The 21,643-nt window shown below is 39.3% G+C and overlaps 1 protein-coding gene across 3 annotated transcripts; it reads left to right on the forward strand.

Moving 5' to 3' along the window:
- The first annotated feature begins 5,796 nt into the window (after positions 1 to 5,796).
- nkx2.2a (NK2 homeobox 2a) lies at positions 5,797 to 16,109 on the forward strand. Of its 3 annotated transcripts, none has more exons than XM_088087770.1 (3): positions 5,797 to 6,039; positions 8,276 to 8,600; positions 9,296 to 16,109. In XM_088087770.1, the coding sequence occupies exons 1-3, from the start codon at positions 5,914 to 5,916 to the stop codon at positions 9,874 to 9,876; spliced, it is 1,032 nt and encodes a 343-aa protein (XP_087943896.1). In that variant the 5' UTR covers positions 5,797 to 5,913; the 3' UTR covers positions 9,877 to 16,109. The 3 variants fall into 3 exon arrangements, with proteins under 3 accessions (XP_087943896.1, XP_042357414.2, XP_087943897.1); XM_042501480.2 differs by having other exon boundaries at positions 5,804 to 6,039; positions 9,320 to 16,109; XM_088087771.1 differs by lacking the exon at positions 5,797 to 6,039 and adding an exon at positions 7,855 to 8,030.
- Positions 16,110 to 21,643: the final 5,534 nt, after the last annotated feature.

Raw genomic sequence — 21,643 nt, forward strand, 5'->3', positions numbered from 1 at the left:
TTCTTCATTATTATTTGAAGCTCACAGCTTTTCAAGCTTCTGACCTTGACTAGGGTGTTTGTTTTGTGTACCCACATGCCACTGGAGCTGAAATGCTTACAGAATGTGTCAGCTAAGTACTGTGTTTGCAGGGTTTACAAACAGCTATATGGCTCTCCAAGGCCATGCACTGGCCTTGCACTAGATGCTTAGCACTGGAAAAAGAGGTATTCACGCCCAAAGTTATTAATGTCAAGTAATGCCCACAAAACCATTCCATGCAACCCATAAATCGGATATTTTGATGGAAATACCAGACATTTCATGAGTGCTCTAAAAGAACTTTTCTCCTCTCACTCAGCTGTAACACTTTGACACAGCTCACCACTTTCACACTATTTGTTCCCTCCCTTCTCTTCCTCTCGTGGAGGAAACATAACAGGGCAAAAATGTTAAGACCGATCGCCCTACACTCCAGAGCTCCTCCAATTCACAATGCACCGTTGTCATTTAAGAAATGGTAATATTCACCGGTGTGTAGAATTGGGCACTTTGTTGGAAAACAACTCATCTCCTCTACTTTGCTTCACATCTCTCGAAGGGCTAAAAACTCCCATTCACTCGCCTTAACACTGAGGGCTCTGGTGATCAAATGCTAAACCTCTCTAAGTGCATGTATTTGTGAAGAAAAATTGCTAAGCCTTTCACATGGATAGGACTGGCTATCATCATGTATGAGTCTCAACCAGCACAAGTGAGCCCTCAGGTTTAATCAAACTTTTTTTTTAAAGTGTATCTACCATGAAAATCAACCCAGTCTCTGTGGCATTTGTGTGTCGAGAAGCTCTCCCTCTCTTCGTTCTCCTCGAGTGGTCGATACATTAAAACTTGAACTGATTGATTTCAGAATGCCGTGCCATCAGTGTCCTTTTACGCAGCCGTTAACTACATCTCAAGTATCTTAGTCATCAAGCTTTAGGCCAGGGATTGATAATAGCTTGACCGGCAGGGCCTATCTTACCCATCCTTTTTCAGGAGACCTTGTATTTAGCACCCAGAGCACTTGTGGCAAATCTCAAACAGCACAAGGGTATTCACAGAGCGGCTGAGTGGAAAAGCTTTCTCTCATTCGTCTGCACCTCATGAATACATTCCAACTCTAACTAACTACTTTGCCTTAATGTGGAATTTCCAACGAGGTATGTATGAGGCCAATTTATTTATTTGTATTCTTAGCGTCTTAGCGATACTCTTGAACACAGCGACGGCAGCGAGGATAATCTCTGTCTTTCATCAGCAAAGTGGCCCCGCACAAAAAAACCCATCAGTAATGTATTCGCTATTGATTGATGGTCGCTCCTGCACTACTAGGCAACCCCATTATTATCATGCATAGATTCCAGACTGCCCACAATAAAATCATTGTCTTGATTTAAGTTATCCAACCCCCACCAAGGTGTCATAAGAGCACAACTGGTGTTTGCCACATATTGCTTTCTTTCCTCAGCAATTACTGTCATCATCTTTACACCGGGCAGATATTTCCTGCAACCCTTTGATATAGGAGAGCCTGTTTTCAATACAGGAAAATGTTGCCAGTGCGAGTGCAACAGGTGTAAATGGATGTCAGAATCTAGACTCTAATGAAAGCAGCTATACGATTAAAAATAGCTTTTTGTGTATGTGGGTGGAAAAACAGAAACTGTATTTTTTCCCCCATCAGTACATTTTCCCCCCATCAGTACATCAGTACATTCTCCCTTTATTATTTAAAGTCTGCTTAAATCTGTAGCCTCTTATTTTGAACCATGGTGTCACTCAATGGATACCGATTTACTTGAAATGTCTTAAATAAATAAATAGGCTAAAAAAACGCATGCATAGACCGTTTTTTTCCTTTAAAGTTGTTAAAGCGAAATTATCAAGTTATGAATCACTAGTACTACATGAATCAAGTATGCATGACCTGTGGGATTTTTACTTTTTTTTTTTTATTCCACTATATTTGACACTATTTGTATAGGTGCATTAGGAGTCAGTATTGTTAAATTAAAGCACTTTTTGCGTTAAGAAAGATGCATCTGCACATTCATATATGCAACCTGATAATAATAATAATTATTATTATAATTATTATCATTATTATTTGGTGTTTTTGCACCTATAATAGGTAAGCAGAGATTTTGAAATTCATGGCTGTTGTTTTCTGTCTGTGTCTATGCGTTGCTAATGTTTTTTTTGTTTTGTTTTTTTTTTGTTGTTGTTGTTGGTGGTGTTGTGGGTGTTTTCAGTGTCGACACATGTGGATCTATGTAGCAAACATTATGTGTTAGTAGCCTGCCTCATGGGAGATGCCCGGATCTCGAATCATTGTGAATTACTGTGACCTTGGTTATCAATCATTGTATCAGGGTATCTAATGTAAACGCAACTGTGGCGTGGATAACATGCCACATCTGCTCTTTGGACAGCGCTGCTTCTTGGTTACCAAGCGATTTATTAGAGCGCCTGTGTGAGCTAGAATAGGTCGCAGTCTAAAGATCAACCAGTAGCTCTTCCATAGGCGTACAATTATCTCTTAAAACAGCCTGTTGTGACATTATCATTCATACAGCAGATAGTTACGTGTCCCCAAAAACATCCCAAAGAGAGAGAACTAAGCAGCGCGCCGGTTAAAAGCACCGTCCACAGGGAGCTGTGTTTGCGCTTAAGACCAATTTATTGCCGATGAGCATATGGCCAATATTTTGTCTCACGTCATAGCAAGGGGAAAACAAACACCATGCAATGTTAGCCAGTCAGCAAGAGCAGAGCCACTTGGCCAGCTATGCAAACGCTCTTGGACAATATGAGAAGAGGAGCACTTGCTTTCTGGGTATATAAACCACATCAGGCTTATCTCTGCACGCACTCCTGACTCCCATTTGGAGATATTTCATTAACTCTGCGCGCTGTCTTAACGCTGGCAACACGTTCAGCCCCCCTCCAGTCTAGGTAAGCGCACTGGATGCTCCACTTAGTTTGCATACAGTATTTTCTTTTTTTTTTTTTTGCCTAACAGACTATTTTCTTTCGCTATTTTATGCGCATCAGCGCGCAACTGAGTGTATAGTGTGTATATGACCCTGATCTCTTTTTTAAACTGTGTTTTAAATATGGTGCATATTCAGTGTAGGCCTGAGCGCCTTTTTTTCAATAGTTGGTGATCATTATACACACCTCAAGTGGGCTGCTTGGACATTACATTGTGACTGTACACTGTGAGCGTGGCCTGCATCTTTGCGCCCGAGCTCAACCAGAATTAATGCCGTTATTATTTGGAAAAATCTACTTAGAGATTATGTTTTCACCTGCTTCTCCAACTGCCAAAACAAATTCACATATCATAGATAGTGCACAAGCATTAAATGTTAATTTACCACAGAACATGTGTGTATCTTACTGTAGGAAGGACATGGATGAAGAAAATCTGCTGGTTAAATGTCAAAAATACTTCATATTCCTTATATCATAACATGTGTGTGATTCCACTGCATATATTCTCAGCATTATTGGCTATTATAAGTTGTCTAATTGGGTGCACACAATGAGCACCCCCTGTTGTTTCTTAAATGTGCCGGTAGAGACCGCTAGAGCTCTACAGATGTCAACAGCTGTTTATGTTATTACCGCACTCACACACAGGCTGCCTAACAAGGAGGACAAGTTGTCTGTACTTGTGTCATCTAGAGCGGGGCAGATCAGGTTCTCATGGAGAGCATGATTTATTTATTTATTTGTTTGTTTATTTATTCATACAAACGTTTAATCCACGTTTACAAATAACAGTTGTCCCCCTTTTTTATTATTTATCTGAAGAAGTCCCAGAGACTCGAGCCATTTCTCCCTCCTTCCTGCCAATGTCAGTGCGATACTGAAATGGGAAGTGATTAAAAAATAATAAACCCCTTTTTAGCAATTCGTCTTACACAGGGAAAAAAAGATTAAGGCGAATGGCACAGCGTGGCATGAAATTCACCGTTACAAATAAACTGGTGGTTTAACAAATGAAGGCATCTCCTCGGGGCATGGGCGCACTGCTATAATCTCGCCGTGACATGTTTAATCATTAGAGGAAAGGAGACGAATAAAGACTTTTGCCCGGGAGGAAAAGGTGGCTGGATTTCTGAGAAAAAAAATCCAAAATGATTTCTACCCTGAAGCCAAGTCTCCCCGGGCCATGGCTTAGCCCCCATAATAAATAAACCGGACCCGCTTTACCTGCATATCATATATAGGCTTTTAATCATAGAGGGAGGAAATCGGTCTTGTCACTCTGTACATTTATCATGAGCACCCTGAGGCAGAAGGGGTTACCTTTATCAAAGACTAACTCCCTGCCTGAGGCATCCAAACACGCTGAAATTCAGCGATTAAAAGGAGGAGGATGATCAACATTATTATGGATTCTCCTGCGGCATTCTTATTTGTGCATTCAATCGAAAGATTTATTTAATCAAGAATATAAAAAGCTCTTTCTTCACTTATTTGGGAACAATCGTGGGCATGAATTTTTAGGAGGGAATTATAATTAATCAGACGGGGCCCGGTTTTTTGGGGTTCATCCGAAAAATTAATTGTTTTTGGATGAGTCCATTCTGCTGTACGTTTGATTGCAAAGCTGGGATCAGAAAAAATGTAACGAGCTTTAATAATGAGCCAGTCAGCTCTGTTGCTTATAATATTAAAATGGGAGCACTGGCGAAACTGGTGATAGCATAATTGCAGCAGCAATGATCACATATTGGAAAAAAAAGTTACTTTTGTGTACGCCATGCAATTTTACGCACACAAAAAAACACATGACAAATGTTATAATGCATCGTTTTAGAGTCAGATCTGAAGATTTAGTGTCAACTGAACTCAAATAAGCGGGTGATGGGAAGCACCAACCCTGCGCCCCGCATTGTCCTTTAAATCCTGATGCATCTGCAGCTCAGAGGCCCTTCTTTACTGCATCTTCTGTCTGGGTTAACACCCCCAAAGCACACACACACACACACACACACACACACACACACATACAATCATTTCACAGCTGACACAGTTCTAACTGAAGATTGAGGGTGATTTAGTCACGAAAAGGGGGAAAAGCAGTGCAAACATGTTTGCAACAATGTCTCAACTTTTTGACTTTGTTAAAAACGTAATAGTTAATTTTTTTACGACTTAAGAATTACAAAAACAACACAAATAATGATCTGAAAATGCCAAGAAATGATAGAAAATAATATAACACAAATAAATTATATCATTAAAATAAAAAAAATTATAAATAATTAATATTATTAAAATGACGCAATCTTCATCCTGTAAAAAATTACAAAGTCTAAAATCTGACATGTATTTTTACGCTAAATTATTTTTGCGCAATCGTACATAACTGCAGTCTGAAAGCATCCTGAGCAGATTTTCTGGACTGTGAACATTTCCCGGTGTTGGTCCCGTTAACTCGTCCCGCTCTGCAAAAACCAGTGTGCATACTGGCCACTGTCAGAGTGAAGAAGAAAAAAAGGCACGCGGCCTGTTTGAACTACCTGTGAAAGTAAACAGGTAAACACAGAGCGATAGGCTCTCCAAGTGGAGTACGCACTTAGCCTGTGCACATTTACCTCTTCTTGCCGAAACCCTCGGCTCAATTGATCAAATAGTACATCCCCAGCAACTGGCCCACAGTCTGCAGCCCAGTGCGCTCCCATGCACCGTCACCAAAAAACCCACTGTGACTTCCCCCCTTGTCACCGTGCCACACGCAGCCAAAAGCAAAGCAGAATGACACGGGTGATAAGCCTGCGTGCTCTAACAAACCCTGATTTAACTCCATACACTTTTGAGGCACTAAATAAGTCTCAGGGAAATAATGTCCTGTATGGGCCAAGTGAGTTTCCTGATGAGATGCGCATAGAGGCTACAAGCCTGGGCCATTCCTCCGTGGTGCGTAAAGCTCTCTGGGTGTCTGCTGCGGGCTGGATGTCCCTTCACATGTCGGATTTAGCTGTGCAGCATTACTTGGTGGATCAGGTCAGTAACCTCTCCTCTCCCTTATAGAGGCTCAGGCGCTGCTCCAGTTTGTCCATATAGCCCGTTTAGCTCAATGGAGCCTTTGTGAGATGTTGAGACTTGTGATTAATTCTGCCAGTCTGGTGAAATATTTACCTCAGGCCTGGATGTCAGGTGCTCCTCTATGTGGACCAGGAACCTTAGAAACTGTGCTCCAAAATCATCTGTAAATTATATAAAACTAATTGTGTTTATTATTAAATTGTATCTGCACAGTTTGCTATTATAATAAGGAGGAAAAAATATACAATCTAATGGTGATGGTGATTATAATAAAAACCAAAAATTACATTATTATTATTATTATTATTATTATTATTATTATTATTATTATTATTATTATTATATTGTTAATAATAATAATAATTTAAACGTTTATTGAAGAAGTGCTCGAATTCATTCAAAAAACGTAATTTCATTTTAATTCAGCAATCTGTGCAACTACAAGAAACTAAAAGACACAATAGTTCCTGCTTTCCTTCCCAAAAGAAGGAGACTGTGTGTGCGTGCGTGCGTGCGTGCTTGCGTCCGTGCGTGTGTGTGTGTGTGTGTGTGTGTGTGTGCGCCGAGATGAAGGACTTTCCTTAATATTGTGGAAGGATCCAGGAATTGAATGAAGAGATAGTCCATTGAAAGCAGTTGAATGCCATGACAACTAGGAACAACCTCAGATTTATTCCAAACAGTTAGAAAGCATTGTGCACGGGGCGTCAATCATCTATTATTTCGCCCCTGAAATAAATGCAAAAACTGCGGCCGCACAAAAGCTTCCAACAGGAGCCGGACATTTGTCTACATTTCCCCCATTGTCTGCAGCTTAGCAATCGGTTTGTATTTGTGTTTGCCCGGGTCCGACCACCCAGGATGCGCAGAGGACTTGCTAAAAAACGTGAAACATTGTCACCCACATCACATACTGGATAGGAGGCAGAGGGAGGAGAACGAAAGGGAAAGTCTTGAAGGGGAGGAAAATAAAGTAAGCAACAATGGTACTCGGGTTTCCACAGGAAAAAAAGCAAGATGGAGCACTTTAGAGGGGGCTCTACACACGCAGAAAACAAATATTAGGATGCGCTGCCATGATGAAACTGCTAAGATTTATTTAGGGAAAAAATGCAAAAAAAAATGAAATAAAATAAAATAGTTTTTAACATATAATTGCATGTTAAACAGTAATAATAAAAGATGCATAACTAAAAAAACGCAGATTTAGGCCTATTATGTTTTTATTATATGCCTGCAGAAATCTGCTATTAGACAAAGGTTATTATTATTATTATTATTTTAGCATTATTATTTCTGTTATTTTATTATAAATGATATTATTATCGCTGCTATATTTTTGGTTTTATAGTCCTCGTTATCAGTATTACATTTGATAGGCCTACTGTCTTAAATACTTGCTTAGCGTTTTCAAACAAACACGGTCCTGCTTCAGTTTCAACACAGCCTCTTGTCCCTAAGCCCTGGCAAAAATATTGACACAAAAGGTTTACATAAATTATCCCCGAATATTTGAACAATAGCCCTTCCTCGTGGTTCCCATCGCTAATAATAAAAAAATAACAAAATAACCCCAAAATGTAGTTTTTATTGCATGAAGATATTTATAAGAGGCAAAAGCTTCAGTGGGAGCAATTTGTTAAAACGGGCTTTTTAAGTATTGTGAGTATAAAGCTACTTGGAGGTTCTTTGTATGTAAATAGGGTGTAAAAAAGGCCCTCCCCGTCTTTGTAATTAATTGACACGTTATACCACTCATCATGCTCTGAAGCACCAATGGTAGAGGCTCGGATCTCCCCAAAACCCACAATTTCACATCTGCAAACACTGTCTTCATCCACTTGACTCCTAAGACCCGCCCACACGTGGCCAACCTTTCGCGTGTTTTAATGCTTTTTCACTGCAGGTTCATGTGTTGAGACCAACCTTATATGGACTGATCGGACAAGGTAATGGCTTATTTCCCTCTAGCACCCAGCAGTAGCACAGTATCCATGAGCCACATATAGCACTTCAGCCACTTTGGCATTCTTCCTGGACTTACAGACACTGAATCCACAGCTACTTGCTTAGGCAATGGTTATCCACAGTGGCTGCTTTGACTGTACTTCAGCGTAGAGCGACTCTTACTCATCCTATTTTTTCCCCTGAAAACATCGCCTCTGCTTCTTTTTTTCTTCTTCTTTCCAAACAGCGGATTGTCCGAAAAGCTGGTACAGCAACTTTTCCCTGCATATTTCCCCCCCACCAGAATATGTCGTTGACCAACACAAAGACGGGCTTTTCTGTAAAGGACATTTTGGACCTTCCTGACACAAATGACGAAGAAGGATCTATCACCGGAGCGGAGGAAGACACGGAGGGATCGGAGACCACATCCACGACAAAAAACACTGGAGTTTTGGTGCAAAGTCCTCTAGAAAACGTTCAAAATCTGCCTTTAAAGAACCCCTTTTATGACAGTAGTGACAATCCTTACACACGATGGCTTGCTACTACGGACAGTATTCAATATTCATGTAAGTAGAGTCTAAGAATCCTTTGCTGATCTTGTTGATAATGACTTGTGTGGTGTTTTTCCAAGCTATGCGGTTACATTAAGCCACAATTGATGGCATGCAGCATCCTATTCCATCCTAACGATGCCCTTGGGTGGCGTGCAGCATTCATCTTTATGCACCGTGCACTGCTGCCTGCGCTCGTCTTGAGGCGTTTACAGCTCCAACAAATGCATGCAGTGTTTGGGCTTTTTTTTTCAATGTAAGATTTGATCGATAAAGCACCGTGGAGAGAAAAAAAACATGGGGGCTTCTTTAAGTTATTCAGAGTATAAGCACGGTGTGAAATATAAGACTGCATTCTGTGGGGATTTACAGGCAGACAATGCACCTTTTAATGCTTCACTGAGTCGCTCTGCTTGTGGAGATTTGGGCTTAAGAATAATTTTTTGGTGCTTTTTCACTTCAAAATAGCACCAAAGTGTTCTAAATGGCCAAAAATACCACATTATTTAAATATTTATTTGTGTTAATGTGTTGAAAAAATAGTGCGTAATGCTGTTTTGACAAGTGCTCAATCATTAACAGGTCATTTTTTGTTATTACGCAGCAGCACAATTAATTAGCAATGCGGTCAAAGTTTTGATGGATGATTGTATGTGGTTTGTGCTTGTGCTAAATGTCTCTTGGAACTTTACAACATAACATTTTGACAGTGTTTCTCCCGTTTCTTGCCGCAGTGCACGGTCTCTCCGCCAGCTCTCAGGACTCGGCCAAGTCCCCGGAGCCGTCCGCGGACGACGAATCGCCGGACAACGACAAGGAAACTTCCAGCAGCGGCGGCAGCGACTCCGGCAAGAAGCGGAAAAGGAGGGTGTTGTTTTCCAAGGCGCAGACCTATGAGCTGGAGCGCCGCTTCAGGCAGCAGAGGTACCTGTCCGCCCCGGAGAGGGAGCACCTGGCCAGCCTGATCCGCCTCACCCCGACCCAAGTGAAGATCTGGTTCCAGAACCACCGGTATAAGATGAAGAGAGCCCGGGCCGAGAAAGGTATGGAAGTGACCCATCTCCCTTCTCCCAGGCGGGTGGCCGTGCCCGTCTTAGTCAGGGATGGAAAGCCTTGTCACACTCTTAAAGCTCAGGACTTGGCGGCCACTTTTCAGGCCGGGATCCCCTTCTCGGCTTATAGTGCCCAGTCACTCCAACACATGCAGTATAACGCGCAGTACAGCGCCGCGGCCACGCCACAGTTCCCCACAGCACATCACTTGGTGCAAACGCAACAGTGGACTTGGTGAGAGAAATTATAGAGACTTGGCTTGGAGGCACGATAGGGAGTTTCACCACAAAGCAAAGAGAAAAAAAATAAAACACAAAAAACAAAAGACTTTTCATTTTTGCAGCTTGACTCATATATATACTACCATTTTTATTCGGGGCTCATGTGTGCGCCGTGTTTACATGTTTTCGTTAAGAGAACTGGGTCCGAACCTCTCCCTTATAGATTTTATTAAGAATGTCAATGCTCTTCTTGTGAATTTTTTTGTAAAGTATGTTGTGTGTTGGTTGTAGAGATGTTTTCCTCTTCTTTTTATTTTTTATTTTCTTTTGTCCCTTTCGTGTTATTATCAGCACGTACGAACCACTTTATAATTATAGAAATTTTAATTTCTTGCTTCTTTTATGGACCGAAAAAATATTTATGGCCATGAATAAACACTGGCAACTTTGCAGCTATTTTCCTTTTGTTTTTATTTCCTGTAAATAATTTTGTGGCGAATGTTTGGAGAGCTTTCGGGTGCGTAAAGCTGAGGACCGGCCTCTATATAGGCTATTTACATATTTTAAAAACAATGAGGGAGTAACTTTTATTATTATTATTTTTTATTTTTTTTGGCAAAAAACGTGCCAGATCACATATGTAAATAAACGCGCGGTGATGGCTAAATATCCCGATTTTTTTATAAGGATTTTAAAATAAAATGCTGTGTTTTGAAAGTGGGGGTTTGTTCATATTGGTCCTATTCGATTTTTACATCTTTAAAAAGACACCGCTAAACATCAAAGAAAAGCGAGGAGCTAAACACAATATAATGTGGCACAGAATGGAGCTTGACTCTGGGAATAAATCTCCAGCGCACTTCAATCCTTTCTTTTTTAAGGCAAATTTAATCCCGAGAATATTTTTCCCGAGCCGAACACCTCACCAATAAAGAGCCTAAAGTCACTTGTGAAATGGGACTAAAATCCACTCACTTAATATAAGAGGGCTTCTCCACATAAGAAGCTTTTGAGTCAAAAGCACTCCTTTTTGTCAGCATCCCCAACCACTCCCGGCCTTGGGTGTAAAGTGGTAGACTGTGGGGGCGAAAAATCGTTTAATGCAATAAATGTTTTGTTATCTTGTTAGCGCCAAACTGCAAATAGAGCAGGAATAATCAATTCGTCACCAGAGCTTCTTTGTTTAACCACGGCCAACGGTCAAATAAAAATACGCACGGCTTCGAGGGGCTTTAACCACCTGATAAAGTTATTTTTTATATCATCATATTGCGCATTAAAGCACACTTTGCCACATTAGTCACCATCTTATTTAAGGTGGAACAAAAATGAGCACAAATGGTTCCCCAGTGATCCGTATAGCGCACTGCGGATTATCAGACTCCAGTCAATATCTTGGGTAAATATGATAACCTAGTAGAAAAATCCATGCATCGTGTTTGTCCCGGGACAAAAATCCCACAACAGATGTTAGAGTCGCCCCTATCATCACTGAACAAACAGCCAAATTGGGCAGATTTGCTAATTATTTACAGAATTGAGTCTCAAGGGGGCTACTGCTTTTGTGAGGGCGACACAGACTCAATTTGTCCCAGACAGAAAAGGTTTTGTGTTTCGCCACTGGTTGAGCTTGTAGGTCAAATAAATCAGCGAGTTTGTGTATGGTTTTCGTTTTGATGCATTTGTTGGGAAATAAATACGCAGCGTTGCTTTTTGGCTTGTGAGGATAAACATGATGTTACAATTGTGAATTGCAACGGGTGGTGATAAATGATTGGATTTGATTTAAGTGAATATTCTGGCTTCTTTAGAATGAAAGTCAACAAACTGGATTATTCTAACACCGATATTTAACACGACGAGGACAAGAAAAATGTGGACCTTTGTGTGGCTCCTTGCCCTCAGATTTCGCCTCTGTGATGAGCCAGTTTTCTGACTCCATCATTGCATAATACAGTACACGCCACAACACAGAGACAAAAGCCCAGGCCTGGTTTTGCTGGATGTTAGAGGCGTGCATGTTAACGAGCAGCAGGAGTGGGGCTGCAGACAGTGTAGATAGAGAGACTGACAGAGTTTCTTGGTGCTGTTCAGAGTCAGGGAGATGTATCCTTGGGCTTTTTGTCCCGCCTGTCACTTGGTGCCATTGTGATCTTTGCTGCACACGTTGTATCCCATATGGGCAGCTGGGCTCGGACAAGGAGAAAAGGAGCTCTCACAAGCCCCAAATTGTATCAAGCTTTCAAATAAAGCATTGTTGTCTCTCAAAGAAAAACGAATTAAAAATTCGTCCTATATCTATTCTGGTTTAAAAAAAAGAAGAAGCCCCATTCACAGATAACAGGGAGTCCTTCTTCCTTGATAGAGCTGTGCCAACAACAGCCTTCTCATTTCTCTTTTCCCCCTCTCTCCCCCGGTCTCCACAGTGAAAGGCTGATTATTGTCTGTCCTCAAAAAGTCGCTCGTCGAGGCGCAAAAACTATTTTTAATAGCAGACAGTGCTCTTCCTTATTTGCTTTGCTGTTGGTATGCGTAGGCCTGTTTCTAAAATAGACTCGTGGAAAAATATTTGACACGATTTGCCCTCCATTTCTGGATTTGCGCATCAGGTGGAGCTTCTGTGGACATTCTGCTCCAATTAAAGATTTTTGGATTTACTAGATTTTTACTGTAAGTTATACACCAAGGCGATGTGCGTGCTGGTAGCAATTACAGAAATATGCAAATAGTGAGATTGATTAATCTAAGAGGTAAATGCTGAAGCTGTTATTTGCAATCTAATTTTATTGTGAATCCGATGATCTGGAAGTGATGCTGTGGGATGCAGATGTTTTTCCATGGGAACAGAAACTGGGGAGGTTGGCAGGTGTTTCGTGGACTATAATGCGCCAAGATGCGCTGCTGCTTAAAAGACTACAAATTAAGTTATAAAAATAGCTTTTGTATTTGTATTTGTCATATTTCAATTTATTGTTTAATTTCTAGATTTTTGTATTTTATTGTGCATTTTATATTTTTTATGACACCACAAATCTAAAGCATGCTGAGCCCATTTGTCCCCAAATTTATTGTAAATTTAAACACATTTTTAGATCAATCTAAATAACTGTTTTAGGCATCCAGTCACGTTCTGTTGTATTTGTCACCAAAATAAAAATATCAGCTGTGCAAAAGCCTTTATGATAAACTTTTAACGGCGCACAATATTCGCTTTGCTCCCGTGTTTTGTCATTAACGCACCAGAAAATTACACCACCCCTCCACCAGCTCAGCAACAGGGTCAGATTTATCGGAAATTGCTTTTGGCTGCTCGGGGGGGATAAAGCACGCGACGTTAAAACAAGCATCTTGGCGCGCGGCATAGTTCAACCTGCGTGGATAACACTATTATATACCTTGGAATACAATACTTGAGGAAATATGCACTTGGGACACCATGGATCTTCGTCATCCTGCCCATTTGAACCTCGACATGAATCTTTTTTTTCTATCGCGCGCACATCGCCAAATAAACGAGGATTTCAAAGCTATAATAAGCGGTGCTTTTCATTTAAAGGAAGCTATCTGGGTTTTATTGCCTTAAAGGAGATCCAGATTAGATTCGCCACAGTGCCGATATTAAAGAGAGAGGGGAGTGATGGAGGGAGGGGAGAGGAAGAGGAGGAAGTGTTGCGCAAAGCTGCCACAAGATGGAAGCAGAGGTCTGTAGTTGGCGTCATGCAGCGTTTACCTGCAAATGTCTGACAGCTCCAACTTCACTTAATTCCAGCACTGCAAATCACAGCAACAAAATCACACCACAACTGCAAAAATTATTTATTTTTTTCCCATTTTTTTAATGAACAGACATCACAGCAAACTTGACTGTCTTTTTAAGTGCATGATTGCAGTTTATGACATTGTTATGGATCTTAAGAGCATAATCATATCGCTCTCGAAAAACAAACTAGACTAAACGTAAACAGTCCACAGGCAATTAGCTTTCATTTCAAACTTAGAGAGAGAGAGAGAGAGAGAGAGAGAGAGAGAGAGAGACGGGGTGCATCCACGGTGTGGCGCAATAGGATAGGGGGACAAATATGGTGCAGATTAATTCACTTCAGTGAAAGTGAACAATGGAGCTCAAGTGAGGTTTTTCCAAGGAAAGTCTCAGCTCAATCAGTGTCCTTCACAACAAAGAAGACTTTGAGTCAAATGTCCTCAGCAATATGAAAAACTGAATCCTTTCTGTACTGGAACTGATCAAACATGTTACTTTTGCACCATGTCTAACAAAAAATGACAGCAAATATCCTCTTGGAACAAACTGAAACAGATAATATGTTTTTAAAAGCAAAACAAAATACTCACACTTGCTACCTGCTCACTTGCATTCTTTAAATGTCTGTCACGTCCTGCATGTTATGCAGACTTAACTTCCCAGGCTGCAAAGTGCCCCAGCACCATCATCTCCTCCTGCGGGAGTATGCAAAGCACTGCAAAATGGGTTCAAATGACAAAATAAAAGGCTGCCATCTTTATGCACCTGCTCAGTTCAGCATCAGTGAGCTTGCACCTGTAGGGGGCCTCATTGGGTTAGAAAGAGGCACCAGCAGGGGGTGGAGGGGATGCAGGACATGATGGAAGGAGGAGTGAGGAAAAAGGAGGGAACACGTGTTCAATCTGAAAGAGTTTTGATCACTTTAATGAGGCTTGTGTGGAAGAAAAGAAAAAATAAAAATAAAAAGTTTGCAACAAATCTGCTCGGGAGGAGAAAAATCATATTCAGATACTAATTTTTTTTTTTTTTTAAATGGTGTTGGTAGGAATATAGGGCCCTCCTTAAAATATTTCCAAAGGATGAGGAGTTGTTCATTCACGTGGTGCTGTGTGAACCAAAGCGAGCACCAAATCCACAAGTTTACTCAGAGGGACAGAGCGTCTGCAGAGCATTGTTGAGACCAGCCTACAGTCTGCAGAAGAAGACCTCGGTGAGCTGAGAGCTGATTAACACGCACTGCAGTATCTGGTCAAAATCTGCCGTTTAAACAAGGAAGAAAGAAGAGCTCGAGTTGGTGATATTTATCTGTGGAGCTTAGAGGAAGAGAGAAAGATACCTGCAGCATCTCTGAGCATTGTTGTGTTCATTTATATCATGAATAAAAATGGGATTCTTTTTTTTTTTATTGTATTGAAAAACAATTGTCATTTGTAGGTAATTCAGGAAAACAGCCTGCAACAAGTTTGTTTTTGTTTTTTTTTTTTAAGAAAAATGAGGAGTTGCATTGCATTTTTTTTAATTCACAATTTGTAGTTGGCTCATTTCTTAATATATTTAATTGATAAAATAATTTAAAGCTATATCTAATTGTTCCATTTTCTGTTGGGATCCCATACAACAACAAAAACAGTTTAGTTTGTATTGAATTAAAAAATATGCTGGTACATACTAAATTAAGTGTATGGAATTGAAATCTACTCGTAAATCATAAAAATGATTGTCATGCAGCATTATATACCTCATATTCTACATCTGTATGGCATGTATCATTTAAATCATTTGCTTGATTCCTGCAAATAAACATCTTGACAATGTTTCCTAATTGGTTTTTACAATTTTACTCTCCTGCTACTTACTCTGAGGTGTCATGACACTCGCTTTTAGCTCCTTTTCCTCATCAGCCGTGCACAATGTTGTTCTTTCATGTGCAGTTAAAACACCTCAGAGAGAAAATGCAGAGCCCATTTGCTTAAGTGTCCTTGTCTCCATGTAAGGTCATTTTCACAAACTTCAAGTGTGAGTAGATGTAGAAAGCAGGACTGACTAACACGCTCCATTGTGACATTTCTCTGAATATTAGTAATATTTAACAGTGAACGAGATTCTTTTCAAAGTGCTTCATATTGAAAGAAACACTAGTTTCCGTTCTCCCTTCCTTGGACAAGACAAAACATGCATCAGTGTTTTGCTGTGGGAGACGCTGATGGTGCAGTTTCTAAATTGTGCTGGCAGTAGGTCTGAGTTTAGATGACCAGCAGCCAGTTTTAGAGTCATCTTTGTGAAAAAGCGTCAAGGTTCTTGACTTTGCTGAATGTTAGAGATTAGGAAAATAGCCGAGTCTGCAGAGTACACACACACACAGACTGTCATGATCTGATCTGGTAGAGTGCTCAGACAGTTTTTTTCTTCCCAGGTACCTTTCTCCACCTGTCTACTAATATTGCACCACTGCAACCATGTAAAAATATCATGGTGAATGAAATAAAGTACTTAAGAAAAAATACTGGCTTTTCATTTTGGTCACTTTTTTCCTGTGGAGTGGGTTTAAAATGTGCAGATGGGTCAGTATTAACCAAGAGTGTAGGTTTCTTTTTCCAACACTGAAATGGGGGCGTGCACATCAAGCAGGGTGTCAGGGTATCGTTTGCCAGGGACTTTTGAGTGTCAAAGATTTAATACCTGCTTTTTTTTAAATTTTTCTGCGCCTGTATGTGTCTTTCTTTATTATTGATTTTTGGAGGGCACAAATGCACGTTTTCCAAATATTTAGGGGGACACGCCCCCCATACTGAAACCTTCACCTATGTTTTTAACAGTGATATACTGTATGTATCAAAAGAAACCCATTTTCATAGCTTTATAAGACATTTTAGTAATGTAAGATCTCACCAGGAGTATTCAGTTTACATCATTCTCTCGTATTCCGGCAGCATGTGTTTCTCTGAGAGACACTGACAAAGCAATGTGGCAGTCAGTTTAAAAAAAAGGTTGTTGAGAGCTATTAACAACTAAATGTGTCTCAAGCAGGAGTTTCATTCAGCGTCCTCCTGCTCTCACTGGTGTGCAAACTCTGGTGCATCACTGGGTGTAAAAATATAGAAGTACTTATAAACTATTGGAGCTGATTTAATGTACAAGGAAAAGTTGGATGAATATAGTGACCTTTAATACGTTGCTTGCCATGACTCAGGATGTCAACTGAGAGTCTTGGTTATGAAAAGTTAGTCACTCTGTGTTATTCTGACACAACTGTTTTATTGCTGAAGCCTTCAGCCACTCTGAGTGCTACTCACATTTTTGTGTCAAAATATTATTAATGTAAGGGGATAATAAGAAAGAAATTTTAAAAGTAGATCAGTTGTGATGTCTACATTTTGTTTCTGACACACTCTCAACAGAAATAGGCCAAGTGTTCATTGAACAAGGAATGTGTGTGTGTGTGTGTGTGTGTGTGTGTGTGTGTGTGTGTGTGTGTGTGTGTGTGTGTGTGTGTGTGTGTGTGTGTGTGTGTGTGTGTGTGAATATTAGAATCATAAAAATCACAGCCCCTGTGAGATGTTCACAGTTTGTATTAGACTGAAACTGTGACTGACAGCAGTGATTTGATGCTCTTATATGTACATTTCGGGGGGGATGCATTTGCTGATGGACAACCCCCAAATTCACTGTTTCGTATGTGTCCTCCCCAGTATTGAAACCTACACCCTTGTTGATGCTTCTGAATCAATTTTGCATTCTAAGAGAGATGTTTAAGCTTTTGTTCAATTTGACATTTGCAATGTTTTAGTCTTAATGAAGATTTGACTCTTATAAAAATGGCTACATCTTAATGACAATGTGCAAAAAAACCTAAATAACTAACGTGTTTTCATTCCAATTTATGTGCCAGATAATGTTATTCTATGCCATTGTTATTCATGTACTTGATTTCCCTTTTCAATTATTCAATAAATGTGTGCTGCTCATAGAAAAAGACAAAACACACGACAAATACGTCAAAAATCATTCTAAAATTTAAAAAAAGGGAAAAAAGGTGATATTGTGGTTAAATTAAATTGGACTATTGTGGTTAAATTAAATTTGTACAAACGGTGCATGATAATTCATATTTAGAGCCATCTCATCTCAAAGTGCCCTGTCTCTTCCATCTGTGAGTCCTTCCTTTAAAAGTTGTGCTGCTGTGTTATGATATGCAAATTGCCATATGGTCTTATTTCCCTTTGTCTTCTCTTTCTCAATGTTCCATCTTAGGACTTGAATTGTCTTGTATAAAACCCACAGTCCGCTGCAGTCAGATGGGCTGGATGGGGGACAGCGCCAACAATCAGGTTCCCAGAGTTGAGTGTTTATGCCTTTCACTTAATGGATTGTCTCACCTTCTTCAGAGGATGAACATGAGGTGCTTGAGATGCCAGCACTGCAAATGGATCCTGGGGCTTTGAGCCTCATAACAACCGGCCATCATCTGTTTCAGACATGCTTCAATCAGCACGCGTGGTGATCAAAGAGCAACAGTGTGGCAGCAATGTGTTTTACCAATTCAAGTTGCCTAATTAACTTCCTGTTTAAAAAGGATGTAAAATATGTGTAGCAAGTTGTGCCTATCGTGTTTGTGCACCTGTACCCCTGTGATGAATTTATAATGTGTAACTTCACTGAATGGAAAATAAATAAATAAAAAATTTAAAAGAATTAAATAAAAAAGCATCTCTGTTTCTTTTAGTGTACTTGCTTTGCTGAATAGTTGCAGTATTTCACTGTAGCCAAGCACTTTATTGTATTATGTGTCACATTCAGCTTTTATGCTCCTTGTGATGCTTGAGATGGAAGCAATAACCTTACACTTTTTTTAAAAAAAATTGTATAGTCACAGATGCAATCCGCTGACCTTGTTTTCACCCACACAATGGAAATGGAGTAGCACAAACAACTTCCCATCAAAGTTTGAAATAAAAATTGATTGAAGTCAACTCATATTAAATAAAATCACAACAAAACAGCCACAGATGCCTGTATTAATCTTTAAAATCTATCACTTGCTTGATTCGCTCAAAGAATCTACAACACGTTTATGGTTTCCTTGTGTTTTTGTCTGATCAGCTGACCAACACAGAGGGACAACCCAGCTGAGCCCATTAGAAAGAGGGTCTAAACATTCACAGCAGCCACTGACAAAGTACACCTGAGCAAGGCACAAAACCACCACTCTGTTGCAGGGCCCCACTCGACCTGGGGGCCCCTCAGATCCTCTGTCCACTGTCTCCTCTCCAGTCCATTGCCCCATTCAAAATCCCATGGAGTGGTCAAGCATTTCCATTGTTGCCCAGAATGTACAGTTTATTATAAGCCAGAAATTCCACTGCTATTGGCATTTTTATATGCTGGTTCCTCAAACCTTTATTTACAATTTGAGTCTTCGTGAACAAAAATATCAACTCAAGATTGCTTATTTTCTATTTTACATCATGTATTTATGTGTACGGTGCTTTTTGTATTTTTATTTTTTTTTTCATTTTATTTGATTTTACTATTTATTTATTGTAATTTCAAAGGATCTAAGTGTATTTTCAATGTATCTGTACTTGTGTACAAGTTTGTTGTTTTAAAAATGTACAAATTGATTAAAAATAAATTGAAAATAAAAATCTGAAATATATGCCACCATTACATTTCATTATTTTCTCATATTTTATTTTAGGGTGTTGCAATAGTCATTCAGTTTAAATAACAATTTGATGATGTACTCAGTAGGAAGAATGAATACAACAAATTTAACATAGTGTTTGCAAATAACAGAGGTTCCAGGTGTATTTAAATTTAAACAAACACATATTGTATAATGTAAAATAAAATGTTTATAAATTAGGCCTCCTGTACTTACTAATTTGATAAAATTTGCTTTTATTCCTTTTCATTCGAGAGGGAACTACACTGCATTTATCTGGCAGCCACTCAGGAGCCAACCAGCTTACATGCACACACACACACACAAACACACACACACACTGAAACTAAATTCAAAATAAATGCCTTCGAATGTGACAGTTGAACATTTGCATATAGTGTATGTAGTATCTGATGTAATTTTACATTGTGGTATCGCTGCCTTTACCCATGTACAGTGTTTAAATCCTCCATAGTAATTAAATGTTATCTTTTGAAATGACAAGTTACCTTTTATCCAACAGTATGCTGGTTTACTATGATACCAGATATTTGTTCTTCTAAATTACCCGAGTAACACAAATGTAAAAAAAAAAAAAAAACTCATGCTCAAATCAGTGAACATCTGACTTCAGGATGAATTTATATATATATATATATATATATATATCCAAGTTACAGAGATTGTGAGATTGTCACGATGGAAACATACATATATACACCTTTAAAAAAAAGTTCTTTTCAATGCAGCTGTTGCTTGTCTCATTCTCTTTTGTTTTATGTGTTTTATTGGTTATGTGGGGGTTTTAAGTAAAACTGAGCTACAGTAATAATTTTGGACCATGAATAAAGAGGTGTTGTTACTTACATTATATGTCTGCATGTAACAGAAGTTTGTATCAATATGAATATGAAGAAAACATGTGTACTGTAACATGCACAGGTAAAAATGTAGTTTATAATAGCAACACTGCAGAAATACAATATATGTCTGGCAGGTCAATTGCAGTACTGCACGTAAACCTCATATTCTACAATATAAGAGTAATATACTGTTGAAGGAAATTACGTCTGTGACACCATAAAATGAGGGTAGGATGCTGGCAATTTAGTTGCCAGTTTCTTTCTTGTTAATTTAATACATGAAGTACATATTCTAGTAAAACACATCTTGCTGCCTGTGGGCTAAATCTGGGTGCCAAATAGCCTGCCCACCATTACCTAAATCACAATTAAGATAAATCGATTCATTTTGGGATTTATTTTATTTCATTTTATTCATTGCATAAAAAGCATCAAAATACAGCTCTTTTATTTAAAAAAAAAAGTCAAGGGAGGATCATCCGATGGCAGTCCAGCTCAGCTCTGAATGTCCTCAAATCCTATAAACACTTCTGCTGTGTGCTCCTGACCTGTGTGGGGCTGCTGCATCTGGACCCCCGCCTTTTTGCAAAAATGAGTGAGAAGGACTGAAAACAGGCAATTTATTGATTCTATATGTTGATTAATATTATTAATGCTTGTTTATTGGTCTTGGTTACCTAAAATTTTGCAAAAGTGGCTTCCTGGCAAAGCAAGTTGGTCATCTCTGAAATAATGTCAAATCATCTCAATAAAAGGAATTTTACTGCAAAAGCACAGGACTTTTATACTGGAGCATGCATAGAAACTAGGCCAGCCATCTCTCACAAAAGCACGTCTGTGAGCGGTTCAGATCACCGGATGAGGTGGGAGCACCTGGGATAGAAATACTCTGGTGAGAGGATTCATCTCCCTCTGCAAATGTCACTAAGGTGCTCTTTAGCAAGACACTTCACCTCCACTGCTTCATGTCCAGTGGCAGAGCACTGCAGCCGTTACTGCATGAGTTACCTCACCACTGTGCCGATGTGAACCAGACCACTGCTGAGACACTGCAGCCATGTTCTGACAACATGACATTAATTAATTAAAGTGTTAAAAATACACAGCATACAGCTACATGACCACTCTGGCTGCTCATTAGTGTTTCCCTAAATGAATACTTCCAAGGAGAGTTCCTGTATGCTGCCACAAGGCGTAAACCTAACCAACTCAAAAGAATATGCAAGCAACTGATACATGTGATAGGGTATATTCTGTAAAATAATTTAGTCTTTACACTGTAAAATTGGACAAGTTTATCATACTAAAAATAATCTTGTAAATCAATTACCTTAACAAAGGAAACTAAATATAACCATAAATCTTAATTTATTTTTATTTTATATGTATATGTATATATTATATGTATGTGTATGTATGTATGTATGTATATATATTTATATATATATATATGTGTGTGTGTGTGTGTGTCTGTGTGTGTATATGTATATATATGT

Source organism: Plectropomus leopardus, chromosome 14 (assembly GCF_026936395.1).
Source record: "Plectropomus leopardus strain MGB_pleo_1.0 chromosome 14, ASM2693639v1, whole genome shotgun sequence".
Taxonomy (NCBI): Eukaryota; Metazoa; Chordata; class Actinopteri; order Perciformes; family Serranidae; genus Plectropomus; species Plectropomus leopardus.